Source organism: Leucoraja erinacea, chromosome 5 (assembly GCF_028641065.1).
Source record: "Leucoraja erinacea ecotype New England chromosome 5, Leri_hhj_1, whole genome shotgun sequence".
Lineage (NCBI taxonomy): Eukaryota > Metazoa > Chordata > Chondrichthyes > Rajiformes > Rajidae > Leucoraja > Leucoraja erinaceus.
In genome coordinates this window covers 97,568,691-97,590,232 of record NC_073381.1, presented here as the reverse complement: position 1 = coordinate 97,590,232, position 21,542 = coordinate 97,568,691, and the positions used below count along the sequence as shown (strand labels likewise).

The 21,542-nt window shown below is 46.9% G+C and overlaps 1 protein-coding gene across 2 annotated transcripts in view; it reads left to right on the top strand.

Moving 5' to 3' along the window:
- Window positions 1–21,542, top strand: part of LOC129697628 (kinesin-like protein KIF6) — a 453,653-nt gene that overhangs the window by 302,952 nt on the left and 129,159 nt on the right. For both annotated transcript variants that reach the window (XM_055636340.1, XM_055636341.1), the window contains exon 12: window positions 13,348–13,403. In XM_055636340.1, the coding sequence (XP_055492315.1) occupies window positions 13,348–13,403 (56 nt within the window). The remainder of the gene's footprint in view (window positions 1–13,347; window positions 13,404–21,542) is intronic.

Here is a 21,542-nt window from a genome sequence, read left to right as displayed (position 1 = left end):
ACAAGGAACTGCAGAAGCTGGAATCTTGCTTAGAACACAGTGCTGGAGTAACTCAGCAGGTTAGCCATCGTTTGGTGGACATGGATAGGCGACGTTTCAGGTGAATATCCTTCATTAGTAAATGAAAGTAGATTATTATTATAACGACAGCTTATTGAGCTAAAGCAGGTGTCTATCAGAGCACTGATACCCAATGTGGAATGCACAGTGGTACAGCTAATGGAGCCACGGCCTCACGGTGACAGAGACCCCGACCCTCGCTTATTTCCACGACTCATAGAAACAGACAATAGGTGCAGGAGTAGGCCATTCGGCCCTTCGAACCAGCACCGCCATTCAATATGATCATGGCTGATCATCCAAAATCAGTACCCCATTTCTGCTTTTTCCCCCATATCGCTTGATTCCGCTAGCCTTAAGAGCTATATCTAACTCTCTCTTGAATACATCCAGTGAATTGGCCTCCACCGCCTTCTGTGGCAGAGAATTCCACACATTCACAACTCACTGGCTGAAAATATTTTTCCTCATCTCAGTTCTAAATGGCCTACCCTTTATTCTTAAACTGTGACCCCTAGTTCTGGACTTCCCCAACATGGGGAACGTTTTTCCTACATCTAGCCTGTCCAATCCCTTAAGAATTTTATATGTTTCTATAAGATATCCTCTCATCCTTTTAAATATAAGCCCTGTCGATCCATTCTTTGGCTCATAGACGTGTGGGTTAGTAGTTTAATTTGCCCCTGTAAATTGCCCCAAGTGGATAGAGAACTGGCTGGCAAACAGGAAGCAAAGAGTAGGAGTAAACGGGTCCTTTTCACAATGGCAGGCAGTGACTAGTGGGGTACCGCAAGGCTCAGTGCTGGGACCCCAGCTATTTACAATATATATTAATGATCTGGATGAGGGAATTGAGGGCAATATCTCCAAGTTTGCGGATGACACTAAGCTGGGGAGCAGTGTTAGCTGTGAGGAAGATGCTAGGAGACTGCAAGGTGACTTGGATAGGCTGGGTGAGTGGGCAAATGTTTGGCAGATGCAGTATAATGTGGATAAGTGTGAGGTTATCCATTTTGGTGGCAAAAACAGGAAAGCAGACTATTATCTAAATGGTGGCCGATTAGGAAAAGGGGAGATGCAACGAGACCTGGGTGTCATGGTACACCAGTCATTGAAAGTAGGCATGCAGGTGCAGCAGGCAGTGAAGAAAGCGAATGGTATGTTAGCTTTCATAGCAAAAGGATTTGAGTATAGGAGCAGGGAGGTTCTACTGCAGTTGTACAGGGTCTTGGTGAGACCACACCTGGAGTATTGCGTACAGTTTTGGTCTCCAAATCTGAGGAAGGACATTATTGCCATAGAGGGAGTGCAGATAAGGTTCACCAGACTGATTCCTGGGATGTCAGGACTGTCTTATGAAGAAAGACTGGATAGACTTGGTTTATACTCTAGAATTTAGGAGATTGAGAGGGGATCTTATAGAAACTTACAAAATTGTTAAGGGGTTGGACAGGCTAGATGCAGGAAGATTGTTCCCGATGTTGGGGAAGTCCAAGACAAGGGGTCACAGCTTAAGGATAAGGGGGAAATCCTTTAAAACCGAGATGAGAAAAACTTTTTTCACACAGAGAGTGGTGAATCTCTGGAACTCTCTGCCACAGAGGGTAGTTGAGGCCAGTTCATTGGTTATATTTAAGAGGGAGTTAGATGTGGCCCTTTGGTTAAGGGGATCAGAGGGTATGAAGAGAAGGCAGGTACGGGATACTGAGTTGGATGATCAGCCATGATCATATTGAATGGCGGTGCAGGCTCGAAGGGCCGAATGGCCTACTCCTGCACCTAATTTCTATGTTTCTATGTGTGCAAGTGAATTGTAGAATATGAGGGGAATGGATGGGAATGTGTGGAGAAATATAAGGATTAGTATTAATACAAAAGGAAAAATATAAGGATTAGTGTAACTGGGTGGTTGGTGGTTGGTGTGGACTCAGTGGTACACAGGACCTGTTTCCGCACTGCATACCTCTCTTGACTCAATGACACTGAACAGACACAGGTGAATGAATGCATGAATGAATAAGTTTATTGGCCAAGTATATTCACATACAATACAATACAATCGGTTTTATTCGTCACATTGCACATAAAGTGCAAGTGAAATGAATTTGTCAGCAGCGGTACAATGATAAAGAACACACAATACACAATAAAAATTTAACACAAACAAGGAATTTGCCTTGGTGCTCCGCCCGCAACTAACAACACGACATACAGTAACAATTAAGAATAAAACATAAAACGTTAAAACATTAATAATAAAACATTATAATTTAAACATGTGAATGAAATAAAATACCAGAGCAAAAGGAGGCTACAGACTTTTGGTTATTGAGTAGAGCTACTACTCGTGGAAAAAAACTGTTTTTATGTCTGGCTGTGGCGGCTTTGACGGTCTGGAGTCGCCTTCCAGAAGGAAGTGATTCAAAGAGTTTGTGGCCAGGGTGAGAGGGGTCAGAGATGATCTTACCCACTCGCTTCCTGGCCCTTGCGGTGTACAGTTCGTCAATGGGGGGAAGGTTGCAGCCAACAACCTTCTCAGCTGATCGGATGATTCGCTGCAGCCTCGTAGGGTCGTGCTAGGTGGCTGAGCCAAACCAGACCATGATGGAGAAGGTGAGGACAGACTCTACGATGGCCGTGTAGAATTGGACCATCATTGCCTGTGGCAGATTGTGCTTCCTCAGCTGCCACAGGAAGTACATCCTTTGTTGTGCCTTTTTGACTGTGGATCAATGGTAGCCCCCCATTTAAGGTCCTTGGAGATAATGGTTCCCAGGAACTTAAATTACTCCACAGATGTGACTGTGGTGTTGTTGATGGTGTATGGGGAAGGGGAAGGGGAGCTCTCCTAAAGTCTACTATCAATTCCACCGTCTTCAGAGCATTGAGCTCCAGGTTGGTACGAAGGCACCAGGACGCTAGCTGTTTGGCTGTGCTCTTTTTGGGACAGCATTGGTGGCAAAACAGTAGAGTTGCTGCCTTACAGCACCAGATTATTGATTTATCTAACTTCAAGTATCCCTTGCATCCCCTCTCTCTCTCTGTTCCTCCCCCACCCAAGTTGTACCGGCTTCAAAGTTGTCTTGTTGAGTCTCATTGTCTGTACTCGTTCTCACCTAGCCCACAGCTAACAACGGCCTGTTTCCTTTATCATCGTATCTTTCTTGCATATCTTCTGTTCATTTGTTTCAATATCTCTCGACATCACTATATCTATACCTCTCGTTTCCCTTTCCCCTGACTCTCAGTCTGAAGAAGTGTCTCGACCCGAAACGTCACCTATTCCTTTTCTCCAGAGATGCTGCCTGATCCGCTGAGTTACTCCAGCTTTTTGTGTCTATCTCAGATTTGTAGGTTAATTGGCTTGGTAAAAATTGTAAATTGTCCCTCGTGTGTTGGATGGTGCTAGTGTACAGGGATTGCTGGTCAGCGCGGACTCGGTGGGCCAAAGGGCCTGTTTCCGCGCTGCATCTCTAAACTAAACTAAACTAATTTCAGAAATTCAATGACATTGAAGTGAATTGAATCACAATTTAGGAACAGAGTACACGCAGTATTAGACAATAGACAATAGGTGCAGGAGTAGGCCATTCGGCCCTTCGAGCCAGCACCGCCATTCAATGTGATCATGGCTGGTCATCCCCAATCAGTACCCCGTTCCTGCCTTCTCCCCATATCCCCTGACTCCGCTATCTTTAAGAGCCCTATCTAGCTCTCTCTTGAAAGTATCCAGAGAACCTGGCTCCACCTGTTCTCTGGGGCAGAGAATTCCACAGACTCACAAATCTCTGAGAAAAAGGGTTTCCTCGTCTCTGTTCTAAATGGCTTACCCCTTATTCTTAAACTGTGGCCCCTGGTTCTGGACTCCCCCAACCTCGGCTGCAACTTACTTTTTGGTAGATTTGGAGCCTGAACGTTGTTGCGCCACCACTACCAATGTTATGATGCAGAGTTGATGTTGAGCACAAGGATGCAAGGAAACGGGTGCAATTTGACAATTTGACCTCGCAAGCCCGCCTCTACTAGCCTCTACTCCTTCTGTGGCAGCTCCCCATAGCCCTTCATTAGAACATAGAACAGTACAGCACTGTAATGGGCTCGTCAGCCCACAATGTCCGTGCCGAACAAGATGCCAAGATGAACTAATCTCATCTGGCTCCAAGTGATCCATATCCCTCCATTCCCTGAATATCCATGTGCCCTTTCCAAAAGTCACAAAGTGCTGGAGTAACTCGGTGGGTCAGGCAGCATCTCTGTAGCAGTGTAGAGCTACTGCCCTACAGTGCCAGAGACCCGGGTTCGATCCTGACTACGGGTGCTGTGTGTACATTCTCCCCATGACCTGCGTGGGTTTTCTCCAAGATCTTCTGTTTCCTCCCACACTCTAAAGACGTACAGGTTTGCAGGTTAATTGGCTTGGTATACATTAAATTGTCCCTAGTGTCTGTAGGATAGTGTTAACGTGTGGGGATCGCTGGTCGTCGCGAACTCGGTGGGCTGAAGGGCCTGTTTCCATGCTGTATCTCTAAAATTAATTTTAGGGGATGGGACGAGTTGGGCTGAGACCCTTCTTCAGATTTAAACACCGCTACTGTACCTGCCTCCATCGCCACCCCTGGCAGTGCTTTCCAGGAACCCACCAAGTGGATTATGAGGTGTTGTTCATCCAGTTTGCGCTTGGCCTCACTCTGGCAATGGAGGTCCAGGACAAGATGGTCAGCGTGGGAATTGGAAGGGGAGTTAAAATGGTCGCCAACCGGGAGATCCAGTAGGCTTTGGCGGACCGAGCATAAGTGTTCAGCGAAACGGTCACCAAGTCTACGCTCGGCTTCCCATATTTGCACCCTGCAAGAGTAATCTTAAATCATATTCATTCATTCATTCATCACCGTTGAAAACATCAGCCACGCAGTGGTGCCGCTTTCCAAAGGGAACTGTGACTGACGCACCACACATCTCTGTCCTCCAGTTCCTGTGGACTTTCGCCGCTGGAAGTCTAGGTTTTTGATGTGTGTGCTTTATCATCATTCCTTACTGTGCTACGTACGACACAGTGATCGCAACTTCTACTGAAGTGTGGAATGCCGTCGGCTCGCTAGGACCTCATCCGCCCTTTGACAGGTCTTGTTTTTTGGTCCTACGCTCTTCGGGCGAACCAGGTGGGGTAGACGGTTTAGTCGCTGACTATCCGACCATGGAGCAGGTAGCACGGGATTACATGGTACCCGTATTAAATCATAGGAAAATAATCATGTCTCCTTTTGGGAAATAGATTCATACAACTGAAAATTAATGGAATAGACTTCACTGTCTGAAAGCTTATTACACTTGCTGTCTAGACATGAAGACAAGGAATAGCCACCTGGGTGAAATCCTTACAACGTTCCCCGTTTCCCTGCTCGCATCCCACTTCCCCCACCTAATGCAGGGAAGAAAAGAGTAAAAGGGGGTCAAATTTAAAAATCACAAAACGCCGCAATGCTTTAAAAGTGCTAAGGCACAAAGCGCGCTGCTGCTGCTGCTGCTGCAATGATGAATGACTTGGCCTGTCCCGAGAGCAGTAAATGGAAACAAACGCTGACGTTCCGAGAGGGAATATCGGAAGAAAGAAGCTGCAGCGTCTCAGCCATCCCAGCAGTTTCTCATCCCAGAGCGGTTCAAATTAGAATCCTGACACACGGCGCCTAAAAATAGGTCTCAGCGCTCCTGCTGCAGCCAGCTTTCCAGGATGCCTGTCCTAATGAACTGCTGGAGAATTAAGGGGCCCTTTTCCAAGCATGCAGCCTGTTGATTTATGTGGATCCTGTTGGAATCTGTGGAGGAAGCTTGTGGTAGTCACCGCTGAATAAGGACCTTGGAAAATATGCTTATAGTGAGAGTCGGTGAGACACACAGCGTGGAAACAGGCCATTCGGCCCAACTTGTCCATGCCGACCAAAATGCCTCATCTACGCTCGTCCCACCTGTACCCATCACCCTCTGTGTGAAAAAATTGCCCCTCACGTTCCATCAAATCTTTCTCCTCGCACCTTAAACCTAGATCCCCTTATTCTTGATTTCACCTACTCTGGCCTGCTCCCTATCTGGACCCCTCACGATTTTAAACACCTCTATAAGATCTTCCCTCAGCCTCCTGCGCTCCAAGAAGTCCAAGCCTGCCCAACCTCCCCCCACCCCCGGTAGCTCAAGCCCTCGAAGCCTGCCAACATCCTCGTATATCTACACTGCACTCTTTCTCCACCTTAATGTCAAAAAGTGAAATGAAAGATTAACGCACAAAGTAGAAACACATCAAAACTCATCCCTCCATTTCCTTTCATTCCCCCTTGGAGATCGCCCCAATTCTTCTGGTTTAGCTGCTTTTTTTTTTCAACCATTTATCATTCATTGGCTAAAGAAGTTTCACTGTTGAATGAACAATGAAGTACAAATGCTCAAGGTCCTGGCAATAGGTCCCATACACACAGGATCATCTGCTAGTACTCATACTTAACATCAGTGTGAGACCTGGCAAAACCTGCCATCCACATTTCCAACTTTAATAACTCAACATGTTTGCATACACGTATCATGACGTTGATAATAAAATCCCGACCATGCTGCGATTCCAAATGAATGTGGTTAGATTATCCTTACCACAAGTGCAACTGCATTGCAGCCTTAAATTCAACTTCATTAATCACCCCCATTAAAAAACGAGGCTGTGGGAAATACAAGCTTATTCGTGTCTCGTGTGAAATATGTACTGTAATCCGAGCTCTCTCACTTTTGGGCAACTTAACGCGTTTAGTTTAGTTTAATTTAGAGGTTCAGATATACGGCGCGGAAACTGGCTCTTCCGCCCTCTGAGTCCGCGCCGACCAGCGATCACCCCGTACACAATCCTGCACACGCGATGGACATAGAAAATAAACGATTTACAATTCTTACCGAAGCCAATTAACCTATAAGCCTGTACGTCTTTCCAGTGTGGAAGGAAACCAGAGCACCCGGCGTTAAAACCCAAGTGGTACAAACTCTGTACAGACAGCACCCGTGGTCAGGATTGTACCCGGAGCTCTGGTGCTGTAAGGCAGCAACTCTACCACTGAGCCACCTTGCTGCCCCTGTAGGTTCTTGTGGATACCACCAGTCTGGTGCCCTGTCTCCAGTTTAGTTTAGTATAGTTTGATTTATAGTCAAGTGTACTGAGGTACAGTGAAAAGCTTTTTTGTTACGTGCTATCCAGTCGGTGAAAAGACTGTACATGATTACAATCAAACCATGCACAGTGTACAGATACAGTATAAAGGGAATAACGTTGAGTGCAAGATAAAGTCCAGTAAAGTCTGATTGAAGATAGTCTGCGGGTGTGCAATGAGGTAGATAGTAGTTCAGGACCGCTCTCCAGTTGATGATAGGATGGTTCAGTTGCCTGATAACAGCTGGGAAGGAACTGTCCCTGAATCTGGAGGTGTGTGTTTTCACACTTCTGTGCCTCGTGCCTGATGGGAGAGGGGAGAAGTGGGAGTGACCAGGTTGAGACTGCTGGCCTTGCCGAGGCAGCGTGAGGTGTAGATGGAGACAATGGACGGCCTCTATCTGCCTACTTCAGATAGCTTTGAGGTTTCACTGTAAAGGACTGATGGCTCTGTTCTAGTAACATAGAACATAGGTGCAGGAGGAGGCCATTCGGCTCTTTGAGCCAGCACCGCCATTCATTGTGATCATAGCTGATCGTCCACAATCAATAACCCGTGCCTGCCTTCTCCCCATATCCCTTGATTCCACTAGCACCTAGAGCTCTATCTATAGAAAGGAATATAATGGCTTGCAGGTGGAGTCAGCCACGGAGGTTGCCTCTGCTCCAGTTGTTGGTCGTCCTGCTCATGTAGGATGGATGGTATTTCAGCCAAGCCATGTGCCAACTTTTCATGGCGTACAGACATTCAGTGTTAGGGTACCCATCCAAACATCTGGATTAAAGCTAGTAGTCACTGGAGTTTAGAAGGATGAGGGGCGAACTCATCGAAACATTACTGAATAATGAAAGGCCTGGAAAGAGTGGATGTGGAGAGGATGTTTCCACTAGTGGGAGAGTCTAGAACCTGAGGGCAAATCATCAGAATAAAAAGTTGTTACTGTAGAAAGGAGATGAGGAGGAATTTATTTCATCAGAGGGTGGCAAATCTGTGGAATTCATTGCCACAGAAGGCAGTGGAGGCCAGGTCAGTGGATATTTTGAAGGCAGAGATAGATGAATTCTTGATCAGTATGGGCGATCAGAGGTTATGGGGAGAAGGCAGGAGAATGGGGTTAGGAGGGAAAGGTAGATCAGACATGATTGAACGGCGGAGTAGACTTGATGAACCGAATAGCCTAATTCTGTTCCTAGAACTGATCAATAAGATGGATTGACTTCCTAACACAGATATTGAGAAGAGAACGGCTCATGACACCTGGGCCAATGAACATCAAACATAGAACAGGACAGCACAAGAAACGGTCCTTCGGCCCACAATGTCCATGCCCAACATGATGCCAGGTTAAATTAATCTCTCCATGCATGCGATCCATATCCTTTCTCTCCCTACATATCCTCTATGGCGCAATTGCTGCTAGTCTTATCACTGCCTGATCCGCACCTCAAGGGCCTGTCCCACCAGCATGCGATAGCATGCATCTAGCGCGACCGAACGTGGTCGCTTGAGGAGTACGGCCTTGCGGGGCTGGTCCCACTTCGATCGGCGGATGCGTATGGAGTTGTGCGGGGCTGGTCCCGACATCGCACGGGGCTCCAAAAATCTTGCCAGTCCGAAAATTCCGCACGCCAACGGCCTGTCGGCCCGCAGGCGCATTGAGGGCGTCTTGACGTCGTACGCAGCGTATTGACGGCGTACGCTTAGCGCGTGGCGTTGCGCGATGACATCACCGCCCGGCGTGCCGTTGCGCGATGACGTCACCGCCCGACGCCGTGCGACGTCCAAATTCAGTTGGCCCACCTCCTGCCCAGTTGATTGGTGAGTTTGATGTAAATTACGTCACGTACGAACTTTGCGCGAACTTTGCACGTACTTACCGCGTACTTACCTGCCTATCCATGCCTGTCATAATTTTACAAACTTCCATCAGGTCTCCCTTCAGTCTCTGACGTTCCAGAGAAAACAAATCATGTTTGTCCAACCTCTGCTTATAGGTAAAACCCTCTAATCCAGGCAGCATTTTGCTAATCCATCAGATAAGCCATCAGTCTGAAGAAGGGTCTGGACCCGAAACGTCACCCATTCCTTCTCTCCAGAGATGCTGCTGAGTTACTCCAGCATTTTGTGTCTGCCAGCATTCTGATAAACCTCCTCAACACCCTCTGTGCAGCCGCCGCCGCGTCACCCAGAACCGCACACAATTTCCATAACCTCTCCTTACTACGTTGAACAGGCCCTTCGGTCCACACTGTTTGTGCTGGACATGACGCCAAGTTAAACTAATCTGCTTTACCTGCTCAGGTGGCACAGTGGCCCGGCGGTAGAGTTGCGGCAAAGTTGCTGCCTCACAGCGCCAGAGACCCGGTTTGGATGCCGACTACAGCTGCCGTCTGCACCGAGTTTTGTACACTCCCTCTGTGACCGTGTGGGTTTTCTCCAATTTCCCCCCCGCACTCCGAATACGTACAGGTTTGTAGGTTCAGTGGCATCAGTAACATTTGTAAATAGTTTCTAGTGTGTCTGAGAGTGGGGATCGCTGGCCGACGCAGACTCGGCAGGCCGAAGGGCCTGTGTTCCGCGCTGTATCTCTAAAGCCTACAGTCTAATGCCACACAATGAAGATGAAGATGTGTGCCCGGAAAAAAAATAATCAAATTTGCTATCCCCCCAAGAGTAAGCAAATGCCAGGAATAATGCAAGTGGGATTTATCCTCAGTTTTTCCTTTACAGTAAAGGTAGCCTCACAGTAACCTCATAAACCTGGCAGTATTTACATTTATGGGCCTAATCCAACGTTCATCCTGAGATTGTCATCTTTTGAATGTTAACGGCAGCGCATTTCAGGACCAAACAAGCTGCCTTTTAACAAGAAAACGCAATGCTAATGTTGAAAGTTAAATGACTTTGGCCAGGGGCTCGCTCATTGTTCTGGCTTTCGTTGCTCGTCGAGATGGCTTTAGGGATTAACCAGATAGGTTTCCGTTACCATCCGGCCCCATGCTGTTGATGTACGTGAGAAAAAAAACCTTCACTGAAGGGGAAAAAAACCCCTACTGTTTTAAGAGCTTCTCCATTGAGGCCAATTAGTCTTCTATGGGCTGGATAAAACACTGAAATTAATACTGAATGGAAATGTCAGCCAAGACTTTGTGAAGTGTATCTGTTTCCTACCACATAACAGCTCATCATCCATAGAGGAAGCTCATAGTTGTCCAAACGCAGTTCTCATACATCAACACAACATCTGCCCACTCTCTACCTCTCTCTTTATAGTGCATTTAATATGGTAAAACACCCCTAGACACTTTACAGGTGAGTTGACAAACAAAATCTGACACAAAGCCACATAAACACGTATGTAGATGCCCTTGGTATTAGGAACACAAGATCATAAAGAGCAGAATTAGGCCATTCGGCCCATCGAGTCAGCCCCGCCATTCGATCATGGCTGATCAATCTTTCCCTCTAAACCCCATTCTCCTACCTTCTCCCTCTTACCATTGACGTCCTTACTAATGAAGAACCTATCAAACTCTGCGTTAAAAGTACCCAATCACTTGGCCTCCACAGTTATCTGTGGCTCTTAAAGCTCTTAAAGATAGCGGAGTCAAGGGATATGGGGAGAAGGCAGGAACTGATTGTGGATGATCAGCCATGATCACATTGAATTGTGGTACTGGCTTGAAGGGCCGAATGGCCTACTCCTGCACCTATTGTCTATTGTCTTGCGTCTAATTTCACAGATTCACTACCCTCTGGCTAAAGAACGTCCTCATCTCCATTCTAAAGAAAGTCCTTTTATTTTGAGGCCACTACTGAAAATATCCTCTGCACATCCACTCTAGCCAGGCCTTTCAGTATTCAGTAGGTTTTAATGAGATATCCTCTCATCCCTCTAAACTCCAGCGTGTACAGGCGCAGTGCCGTCAAACGCTCCTCACACGTTAACCCAATCATCCCGGGATCATTCTTGTCAACCTCCTCTGGACTCTCTCCAAAGCCAGCACATTCTTCCTCAAATATGGGGCCCAAAGCTGCTCACAATATTCCAAATGTTGTCTAACCTGTGCCTTATGGCGCTTCAGCATTACATCCTTGCTTGAATGTCTTAAATGAGGAGAAAAAGCTAGAGGGCGATAAAGAGATGGCATTCTCTAAATTCCATAGGCCACCTTGGTCAGCATGAATGAGTTGGGCCGAGGGGCCTGTTTCCATGCTGCATGGCTATGATCTACAGGAGCTCTGACAGCTAAAGACATGACCACCAAAGGTAGTGGTTGTAATCTGGTATGTGGGGAAAGTATTGAACGAGAGTTAGAGAGTGATATAGCGTGGAAACAGGCCCTTTGGCAACTTGCCCACACCACCCATCATGCCCCATCTACGCTAGTTCTACCTGCCTGCGTTTGGCCCATGTCCCTCGAAACCTGTCCCATCCACGTACCTGTCCAAATGTTTCTTAAACGTTGCGATAGTCCCTGGCTCAGCTACCTCCTCCGACAGCTTGTTCCATACACCCACCACCCTCTGTGTGAAAAAGATACTCCTCAGGTTTCTATCAAGGCTGGTATAATAGGTCTACAAAGCACAAGGTTGTCACAGACGCAGGAGAGACCGATGTCATCGTGGGATTCAAGAAGAATATAAAAACTGAGGCAATGCTACACTGGGACCTAATGTATGTCAGTGAATTAAGGTGTTTAGTTTAGTTTAGAGATACAGCGCGGAAACAGGCCCTTCGGCCCAACGAGTCCGCACCGACCAGAGATCCCCGAACAATAACACTACCCTACACACATATGGGACAATTTTTACAGGTACACCAAGCCAATTAACCTACAAACCTGTACGTCTTTGGAGTGTGGGAGGAAACCGAAGATCTCGGAGAAAACCCACGCAGGTCACGGGGAGAAGGTACAAAACCCGGGTCTCCCGTTGCAAGACCAGGCCATCGAACCCATGTGTCTCTGTTGTTGCAAGACCATGCCAAGACCATGTCCCATGTATCCCAGTGCATCTAGTATATCCCATGTCCCAATGCATCCCAGTGTGAAACATTGGCACATGTTTGTGGCTGTTGCTCACCGTGCAGGAGTGTGTGTTCTCTGTCACTGGACCCATGTTACACGGTGATTACTGATGCTGTACTTTCCTGCAGTGGCGGAGTGGTACCCACCAGCTTTGAAGGTCTGTGTTACACCATGCCAGGCCTACACAGTGTCACACAGTGACAAACTGCAAACTGCCATGCAATAGAGACGAGGAGGAATTTCTTTAACCAGAGCTGTGAAAGGATTGTGTAGGAAAGAACTGCTGATGCTAGTTTCGTTTTGGGTGATGTTTCGGGTTGAGCGTTGAAGTCTGAAGAAGGGTCTCGACCCGAAACGTCACCCATTCCTTCTCTCTAGAGATGCTGCCTGTCCCGCTGAGTTACTCCAGCATTTTGTGTCTACATTCGCTGTAAATGGATTGATTGTAATCATGTATAGTCTTTCTGCCGACTGGATGGCACGCAACAAAAGCTTTTTAGTGTACCTCGATACACATGACAATAAATTCAGCTTCTCAGGGTGATGAACCGATGGAATTTGTTGCCAGTCGGCTGTGGGGGACATTACATTGGGTATATTAAAAGCTGAACTTGATAGGGCCTTGATTAGCAAGGGTGTCAAAGGTTACAGAGAGAAGGCAGAAGAATTGGGGTTGAGAGGGAAAAATTGAGCAGCTATGGTTGAATTGTGGAGTGGGTTCGATAGGCCGAATGGCCTAAGTGTGCTCCTCTGTCTTCTGGTGTTAAACTTGTATGGATCAGTACTGCACCACTACTTGACAGAGTGAGAAACACACACCAAATGATTAATGTAGTCCAGCTGGGGTATTGTTCTCTGCTGTTCTCTGCTGCAGGCTCGAAGGGCCGAATGGCCTACTCCTACACCTAATTTCTATGTTTCTATGTTACCGAGTAAAATTATAAAGGGTGAAAGCTCCTGCGAGCGGTACTAAGTCAATAATGCAATAATGAAAACGAGTTGACTATATATGCACCAGTAAGCGTCTTTACAGATCAAAGACCTGATCTTTATCTTCTCCTCTTGTTTGTCACCAGGTACATGGAAGCAAAATCACTTGGAGAAAAAGTGAATCAGGCCAGGAATAAAATCAGTAAGTACACAAAGACCGTTGTCACAGTCAGATGGTGCAAATTGCCTCCTCACCAATGTCGATAAGATCACAAAACTGAAGTGGAAAATGGGGTTGCAAAATGTAAGACGCGTTGTTCTATTATAATGTGTTATAGAGTCATGCAGTGTGGCTCGAAGGTCCGAATGGCCTATTCCTACACCTATTGTCTATTGAAACAGGTATTCGGCCCAACGTCCAAACTGTGTTATGGAAAATTACGTTATAAATACAATCATGTCAATGATAATTCAGGGAGTAGAGACTTTCAGACACAGTAACAAAGGTATTTTTCCCATATGGCTTTTCAAAAATTAAGAGCTTTTTAATAGCTACAAAGGTATTTTTGGTACTGCAAGCTAAAAATGAAGGCTGTACATTACATTTAATAGAGTATCCTTGCACAGAAGTCAATGTGTGCTTGCTTCTCAATTTCAATGGCTAACCGTAGTGAAACGAGCAGCTGTGTTCTTAAGAGACAGTAGTGTCTGATTGTTGTGGAGAGGTTACATGGAATGTTTTTTTTTTCCGACTGTTTTATTCTTAAGACAGGTTTTTTTCTGCTTGTCATTTTCCAAAGTAAATTTTATGTGGTTCACTAGTTCCCGATCAAAATCATATTATGACCAATTTACTACAAATAGTGTCTCCTAATTTATCGGTCATCTTATATCCAATTATCCTTATGGAAATCAGCATGATAGGAGAACTACCTGTATGTGATTAATATGCGCATATTCACTGTGGTGGAGGCAGTAAATTAGATTGAGCTGGCTCCAATAGACGTGTGTACAGATTGAGGTATATAACCATATTTTTCTGCAGGCTGCAACCATCTGTAGGGCATCACCCAACATCATAGAATGGATCCCGTCCTATAATGTCGCCTATCCATTCCCATCAAAGATGCCGCCTGACCCGCTGAGTTCCTCCAGCATTTTTGTGTCTTGCAGCAAAATTCCAGCATATGGAACAATTGATTTACAGATGCTGGTTTACACAAAGAGACACAAAGTACTGGAGTAACTCAGCGAGTCAGGAGGCAGCATTTCCAGAGAACATGGATTGGTGACTTTTCGGGTCAGGTACCTTCTTCAGGCTCTCCTTTTAATTTATCGAGGTTGTAAACAGCAGTGAGAAGCCGCCCAAAAACTGAATGCGATGTATTTTGATCAGCGGTTGAAAATGGGTGAGCACAAACTTCAACGTTTTCTGAAGACATGGTTTACAGAATAAGAAATAAAGAGTAATTGGAATTCCAGTGAACAGCACTGAAGTTGCAAGTGATGAAAATGACTGTGTCTGCCAGTGAGCGTGTTGCCATCAGAGTTATAAGAAGAATCTTCATGACATCTTGAGTGCCGAGAGAGAGGGGAGATCAGGAAGATGATGAATCTGTGGAATTCATTGCCACAGAAGGCTGCGGAGAACGTCAATGGACATTTTTAAGGCGCAGATTGATGGATTTTCGATTAGTGCGGGTGGAAGCGGTTATGGGGAGAAGGAGGGAAAGATGGATCGGCCATGATTGAATGTCGTAGACTTGATGGGCCGAATGACCTAATTCTGCACCGATCACTTATGAACGTGAGATCAGAAGATGATGGGACACTGCACACACAAGCATGAACAACCCAGGGTTGGAGTAAATAATTATGCAGGCTGTGAGCTAATAGGTCTTTCAAAGTCGAATCAGTGCAAGGTGCTCTTAGGGCAAGTTACACAAGAAGTTTTACGTTTAACGTGACTATTGTAGGAAGGCATCCATTCACTTTGAGTGGCACAGCAGCACAGCGTTAGAGTATCTGCCTCACAGCGCCAGAGATCCCGGTTTGATCCTGACTACGGGTGCTGTCTGTACAGAGTTTGTATGTTCTCTGCGTAAACGCGTGGGTTTTCTTCAGGTGCTCTAGTTTCCTCCCACACTCCAAAGATGTGCAGGTGTGTAGGTTAATTCGCCTCTGCAAATTGTCTCTAGTGTAGGATAATTTTAGTGTACAGATAATCATTGGTCGGTGCGGACTCAGTGGGCCGAAGGGCCTGTTTTCACACTGTATCTCTAGACTAAACTAAACAGTGTCAACAAGCACAGAGGATTCCTCTTTATTCTAACATGAAATGAGTGTTCACCTAGTGCGTGTTGAGGAATGCAGCCTCTGACAGCCAATGCCCTGTGCGTGCAAACAGTCTCCTGATGCAAGGTCTCGACCCAAATAATCGACTCCTTGCTTCCTCAGATACTGCAAACTCCTTCAGCAGCTTATGTCTTGGTAAAGGCTGCCAATGTCTTCAAAGACTCTCACCACCCTGGACATGCTCTCATTTCACTCCTACAATCAGGAAGATGATTTAAGTTCCCAGTTTAAGAACATCTTCATCCCAACAACCGAAGACAGCCACAGAATGCTGGGGTAACTCAGAGGGACAGGCAGCATCTCTGGTCAGAGATCTGATCATCTCTGATCAGACGCCTCACAGGAGGCCATGGAGAACCCTCGTGGGTCAGAGCCTCGATGGTTAGTGGAGCCTCGCTGGTTATAACCATATAATAACCATATAACAATTACAGCACGGAAACAGGCCATCTCGACCCTTCTAGTCCGTGCCGAACACGTATTCTCCCCTAGTCCCATATACCTGCGCTCAGACCATAACCCTCCATTCCTTTCCCGTCCATATAACTATCCAATTTATTTTTAAATGATATAAACAAACCTGCCTCCACCACCTTCACTGGAAGCTCATTCCACACAGCCACCACTCTCTGAGTAAAGATGTTCCCCCTCATGTTACCCCTAAACTTCAGTCCCTTAATTCTCAAGTCATGTCCCCTTGTTTGAATCTTCCCTACTCTCAATGGGAAAAGCTTATCCACGTCAACTCTGTTTATCCCTCTCATTATTTTAAAAACCTCTATCAAGTCCCCCCCCTTAACCTTCTACGCTACAAAGAATAAAGCTCCAACTTGTTCAACCTTTCTCTGTAACTTAGTTGCTGAAACCCAGGCAACATTCTAGTAAATCTCCTCTGTACTCTCTCTATTTTGTTGACATCCTTCCTATAATTAGGCGACCAAAATTGTACACCATACTCCAGAATTGGCCTCACCAATGCCTTGTACAATTTTAACATTACATCCCAACTTCTATACTCAATGCTCTGATTTATAAAGGCCAGCACACCAAAAGCTTTCTTTACCACCCACCCTATCTACATGAGATTCCACTTTCAGGGAACTGTGCACAGTAATTCCCAGATCCCTCTGTTCACCTACATTCTTCAATTCCCTACCATTTACCATGTACATCCTATTTTGATTTGTCCTGCCAAGATGTAGCACCTCACACTTATCAGCATTAAACTCCATCTGCCATCTTTCAGCCCACTCTTCCAACTGGCATAAATCTCTCTGTAGACTTTGAAAATCTACTTCATTATCCACAAGCCCACCTATCTTAGTATCATCTGCATACTTGCTAATCCAATTTACCACACCATCATCTACATCATTGATGTACATGACAAACAACAGTGGATCCAACACAGATCCCTGTGGCACCCCACTCGTCACTGGCCTCCAACCTGACAAACAACCATCCAATTGGTTAGTGGAGCCTCGCTGGTTGGTGGAGCCTCACGGGCTGGTGGAGCCTTGCTGGTTGGTGGAGACTTACTGATTGGTGGAGCCTCACGGTTTAGTGGAGCCTCGCGGGTGGGTGGGGCCTCACGGGTCGGAGCTGGAGCCCTGCGATTCGGTCTGGGTCCTGGGTCGGCCCCACGGAGGTGTCGGGGGGGACCCGGCGGCGATAGTGGAGTGGTCGGTACGGCGGTCGATGGACGGACATCTGGGAGTGAGGATGGCGCTGCGAGGGAATGAACAAAGAAGGACCCGGCGTGGGGGGACCGCCGTCAGGCAGGGGGTGAGGGGAGAGATCAAACAGGGACGTTACGGGATACTTTGCAACTTTGTAAGCACCCTTTACGTGATGGCTATTTGCATACTGACTTCACCCATTTCACCACCAACTGGCATTCAAATTCACCTGGACCATTTCCAACATCACCCTACCGTCTCTAGACCTATCTCCATCGCTGGTTGTTGGTGTTGGTGTTGTTGTTGTTGTTCGTCCTTCGTAGTTGAAGAAGGCCATGACTTCGGTATTTTTGTTTGTGGGTCCGGAGGTGACTGGTGAGACCGCTCTGGGCCCGGAATGCTCGCCCGCATATGGGACACAGTTGGGTGGGCGCTGCAGTTGAAGTTGAAGTGGCTCGAGCCTTGCGCGCGGCGTGTTTCCTCTGAGCCTCTGCGCTGAGCTTCTTCCCAGCTGCACACACTCCTGTGGTGATCTTGCCTGGCCCAGTTAGGCTGTACGGGTCCTGAAGTCATGACTTTCGCTTGATTTGGATTAAAGTGAGGGAGAGTTGCGCAAATCGTCAGCATCACTCTCAGCCCGGCCTATCTGGATCCAGTGGTAAAACATAGTCAAGACGGCTGGCGACAGGTCAGGAGGCAGTGGATGGCCACCAGTGTTCTACGTGAACATTGTGCCCTAATTGTGCTCCACGACATTTTGCTGGGTTCAACTTCCTACCAAATGGTGGTCCCCTCCGCGTATTCTGCCGGATCCAGTCTTCACCTTTCCTGAATAAGGTAATAGCCACAAGGCAGTGGAGGTTTGGATTTGGTGTTTTCCTTCAGCCCCCCAGTGTGCTATATGGAGGATGCCTGTGCGTGACTTTGTTTAACGTGGGGAGACTGGTGCACAGACAGCCACCCCACGGTCCTTGACAGATCTGGGTCAGGATCCAGTGACATGGAGTCCAAGACGACCGGAGACCCTTTTCTGCTGCAGCCGTTGTGACGCTCCACTAAGGTCGGCCATCATCCTCCACCTGTTCCACCGTTGAGGTCTTGGTTGGATTTCTCTTTGTCAGGGACCTCCCCCTCGACCTTACCGCCATGGGTGGCCCTACCAGGAGCATAGCTCCAGACGGCATCGCTCTCAGGATCTCAGGTCCACACAAGCTTCTCCACCACGACAAGGTCAAGATTCAAGATTCAAGATTCAATTCAATTCAGATTCAATTTAATGGTCATTTGGACCCCTTGAGGTCCAAACGAAATGCCGTTTCTGCAGCCATTCATTATAAACAAATAGACCCAAGACACAACATAATTTACATAAACATCCATCACGGATGTTTTGGCCTTCCACCATGATGGAAGGCCAAAAAAACTTATCTCTCCACTGCACTCTCCCCCCCCCCGATGTCAGAGTCAAAGTCAAAGCCCCCCGGCTGGCGATGGCGATTGTCCCGCGGCCATTAAAGCCACGCCGGGTGGTGCGAGGTTGCACACCGGGTCTTGGTGTTAGAGCACCTGGCGTGCACTCGCAGAGTCCCGCGGCCATTCCAAGCCGCGCGGGGCGGTGATGTCAGGCCCTGCTCCAGGAGCTCTTCAACCTCGCAACTCGGGCGGGAGAAGTCGCCGTTGCGAGAGCCCTGAAAAGCGGTCTCCCTCCAGGGACCCGCGGGCTCCCGGTGCCGCCGTCCGCCAGACCCGCAGTTGTAGCCTCCGAATCTCCGGAGGTCGGGCCGCAGCAGCAGCAGCGCTCCACCACCGCTCCACCCGCTCTGGACTCGGCCAGCTCCGCGACGGTGAGGTGAGTCGGCACCAGAGTCCCCGGTCTTCTCCTGTTGGAGGCCGCTCCTCGTTGCAGCCCCAACGACAACGGAGACCCGACAAGAAAAGGTCGGGTCTCCCGTGCAGGGAGAGATTAAAAGTTACCCCCTCCCTCCCACCCCACCCCCACCCCCCCACACACACACCCCAACAAAAAAAGCAAAAACTACATAGAAACATAGACAAAAAAAATAAAAACGCGGACGAGCCGCAGAGGCCGCTGCTGCGCCGCCTACCGTGACAGTCCACGGAGAATTACCATCGCAGGTAACAGACTACTGACCGACATCTACTACAAACCCTCTGACTATCTGGACTACAATTCTTCCCACCCTGCTTCCTGTAAGGACTCTATCCCCTACTCCCAATTCCTCCATTTACGCCGCATCTGCATCCAGGATGGGGTGTTCCAATCCGTGGCATCGGAGATGTCCTCATTCTTTGGGGAACGGGGGTTCCCCTCTCCATACCTTTGATATGCAACCAAAGACTTTCAATGTGACCTTGTCACATGTGATAATAAAGTATTCATCAATCATTCATTCATTCATTCACAGTGCCTGAGCCGCTGAGTTACTCCAGCTTTTTGTGTTCATCTTCGGTGTAAAGTAGCATCTGCAATTCTTTCCTACACATTTCATCCCAGCAACCATCAGGCTCTTAAACCGTACACAACACTTACCTCAGTAAGGTACACAAAAATGCTGGAGAAACTCAGCGGGTGCAGCAGCATCTATGGAGCGAAGGAGATAGGCAACATTTCGGGCCGAATCCCTTCTTCAGTCTGAAGAAGGGTTTCGGCCGAAACGTTGCCTATCTCCTTCGCTCCGTAGATGCTGCTGCACCCGCTGAGTTTCTCCAGCATTTTTGTGTACCTTCGATTTTCCAGCATCTGCAGTTCCTTCTTAAACACTTACCTCAGTATTGAACTTCTCTGGACTGGTTGAGCTCAGAACTGCTGTTTTTTTTGGCATTAATATTGGGGTTATGAAATCATTGATTTTTTGATTATTATGTGTCATCCATATGTATTGTGTTTACAGGCCTGTTTTGCAGCTGCAAGTAAGTATCTCATTGTTTCATTCTCCATTTTTGATCATTAAACACCCTTGACTCGGGTTTCTGTACCTCCAGCATATTTTTTGTTCTAAAACCTTCAGAAAATCTTTGAACTTCTTGCTTCTTTTCCGCTCAATAAATTACACAGTCCTTGTTAGTCTGGTGCGTTGTGGCATCCCGTCCGATGGAAATGAGTCCTTTTCTCAGGTTTTGTGTTTCATTTTTTAAAAAATGAGCTCATTAGCTCAAGGTCTTTCTTTTAATGAAAGCATTTATTCAAAAGGAAAACAGGAAGTGAAGCTAAGTAAAGTGTTGCAGGTATCAATTTCATTTCTTGTCTCACCTCGGATTTAAAACTTCACATAAACCATCAGACGAAGAACTGACTTTTTATTCAATTATCCATCTGTAGTACCGTATTACTGTTTTAGTGAAAGGCCTGGATAGAGTGGATGTTTAGTTTAGAGATACATCGCGGAAACAGGCCCTTCGGCCCACCGAGTCTGTGCCGAACAGTGGTCCCCGTCCACTAGCACTATCCTGCACACGCTAGGGACAATTTATAATTCTTACTGAAGCCAATTAACCTACAAACCTGCACGTCTTTGGAGTGTAGGAGGAAACCGGAGCATCCGGAGAAAACCCACGTGGTCACACGGAGAACGTACAAACTCCGTACAGACAGCAACCAGAGTCAGGATCAAATCTGGTCTCAGGCTCTGCAAGGCAGCAACTCCAACGCTGCACCACCTTTAATTCAGCCTCTTAAATGTTTGACTTATTTGGTCAAAAAGATCTTTCCATTTGGAGGGACGTTAGCGTGTGGTCCATTCTCATCAGATTTGGACTACGTTTTGATTTATTTCCAAACCTGCTCTGATCTATCAACACTCAATCCACACGGGGATTCTTTGAGCATTAGCTGCCGTGGCTGTTTAATGAGAGCTAATTCAATTTGCTTCTCAGCAGCCTAGGTAAGGCCACACAAACAGAGGTCTCTCACTCTCCAAAGGAATCCTTTATGATTATGTTAACACACAGGCACAGACATAACCCAGGGAAAACCCTTCCATATATATCATTGCAAATGACCTAAACAATGGAAAATCTGTTTTAGAAACAGACACACGGGCTGATTTTTATTTAGGATTTTTGAAGTACCCCCTCAGCTGCTGTGATTTAAGCAGACTTAAAAAACAGACGTTGCATAAACATTTCATCCTTTGCATGCTGATTTCCAGTTCATGGTCCATTATAAATGAAGTCGGATTAACGTCACATTGAAATAGTTCTTTTTTAAGGCTGGTCTTCACATGCGTTAGACAAAACATCATCACATCATATTTCTCCTCTCATCTGAAACCACTGGCTTTAATGGG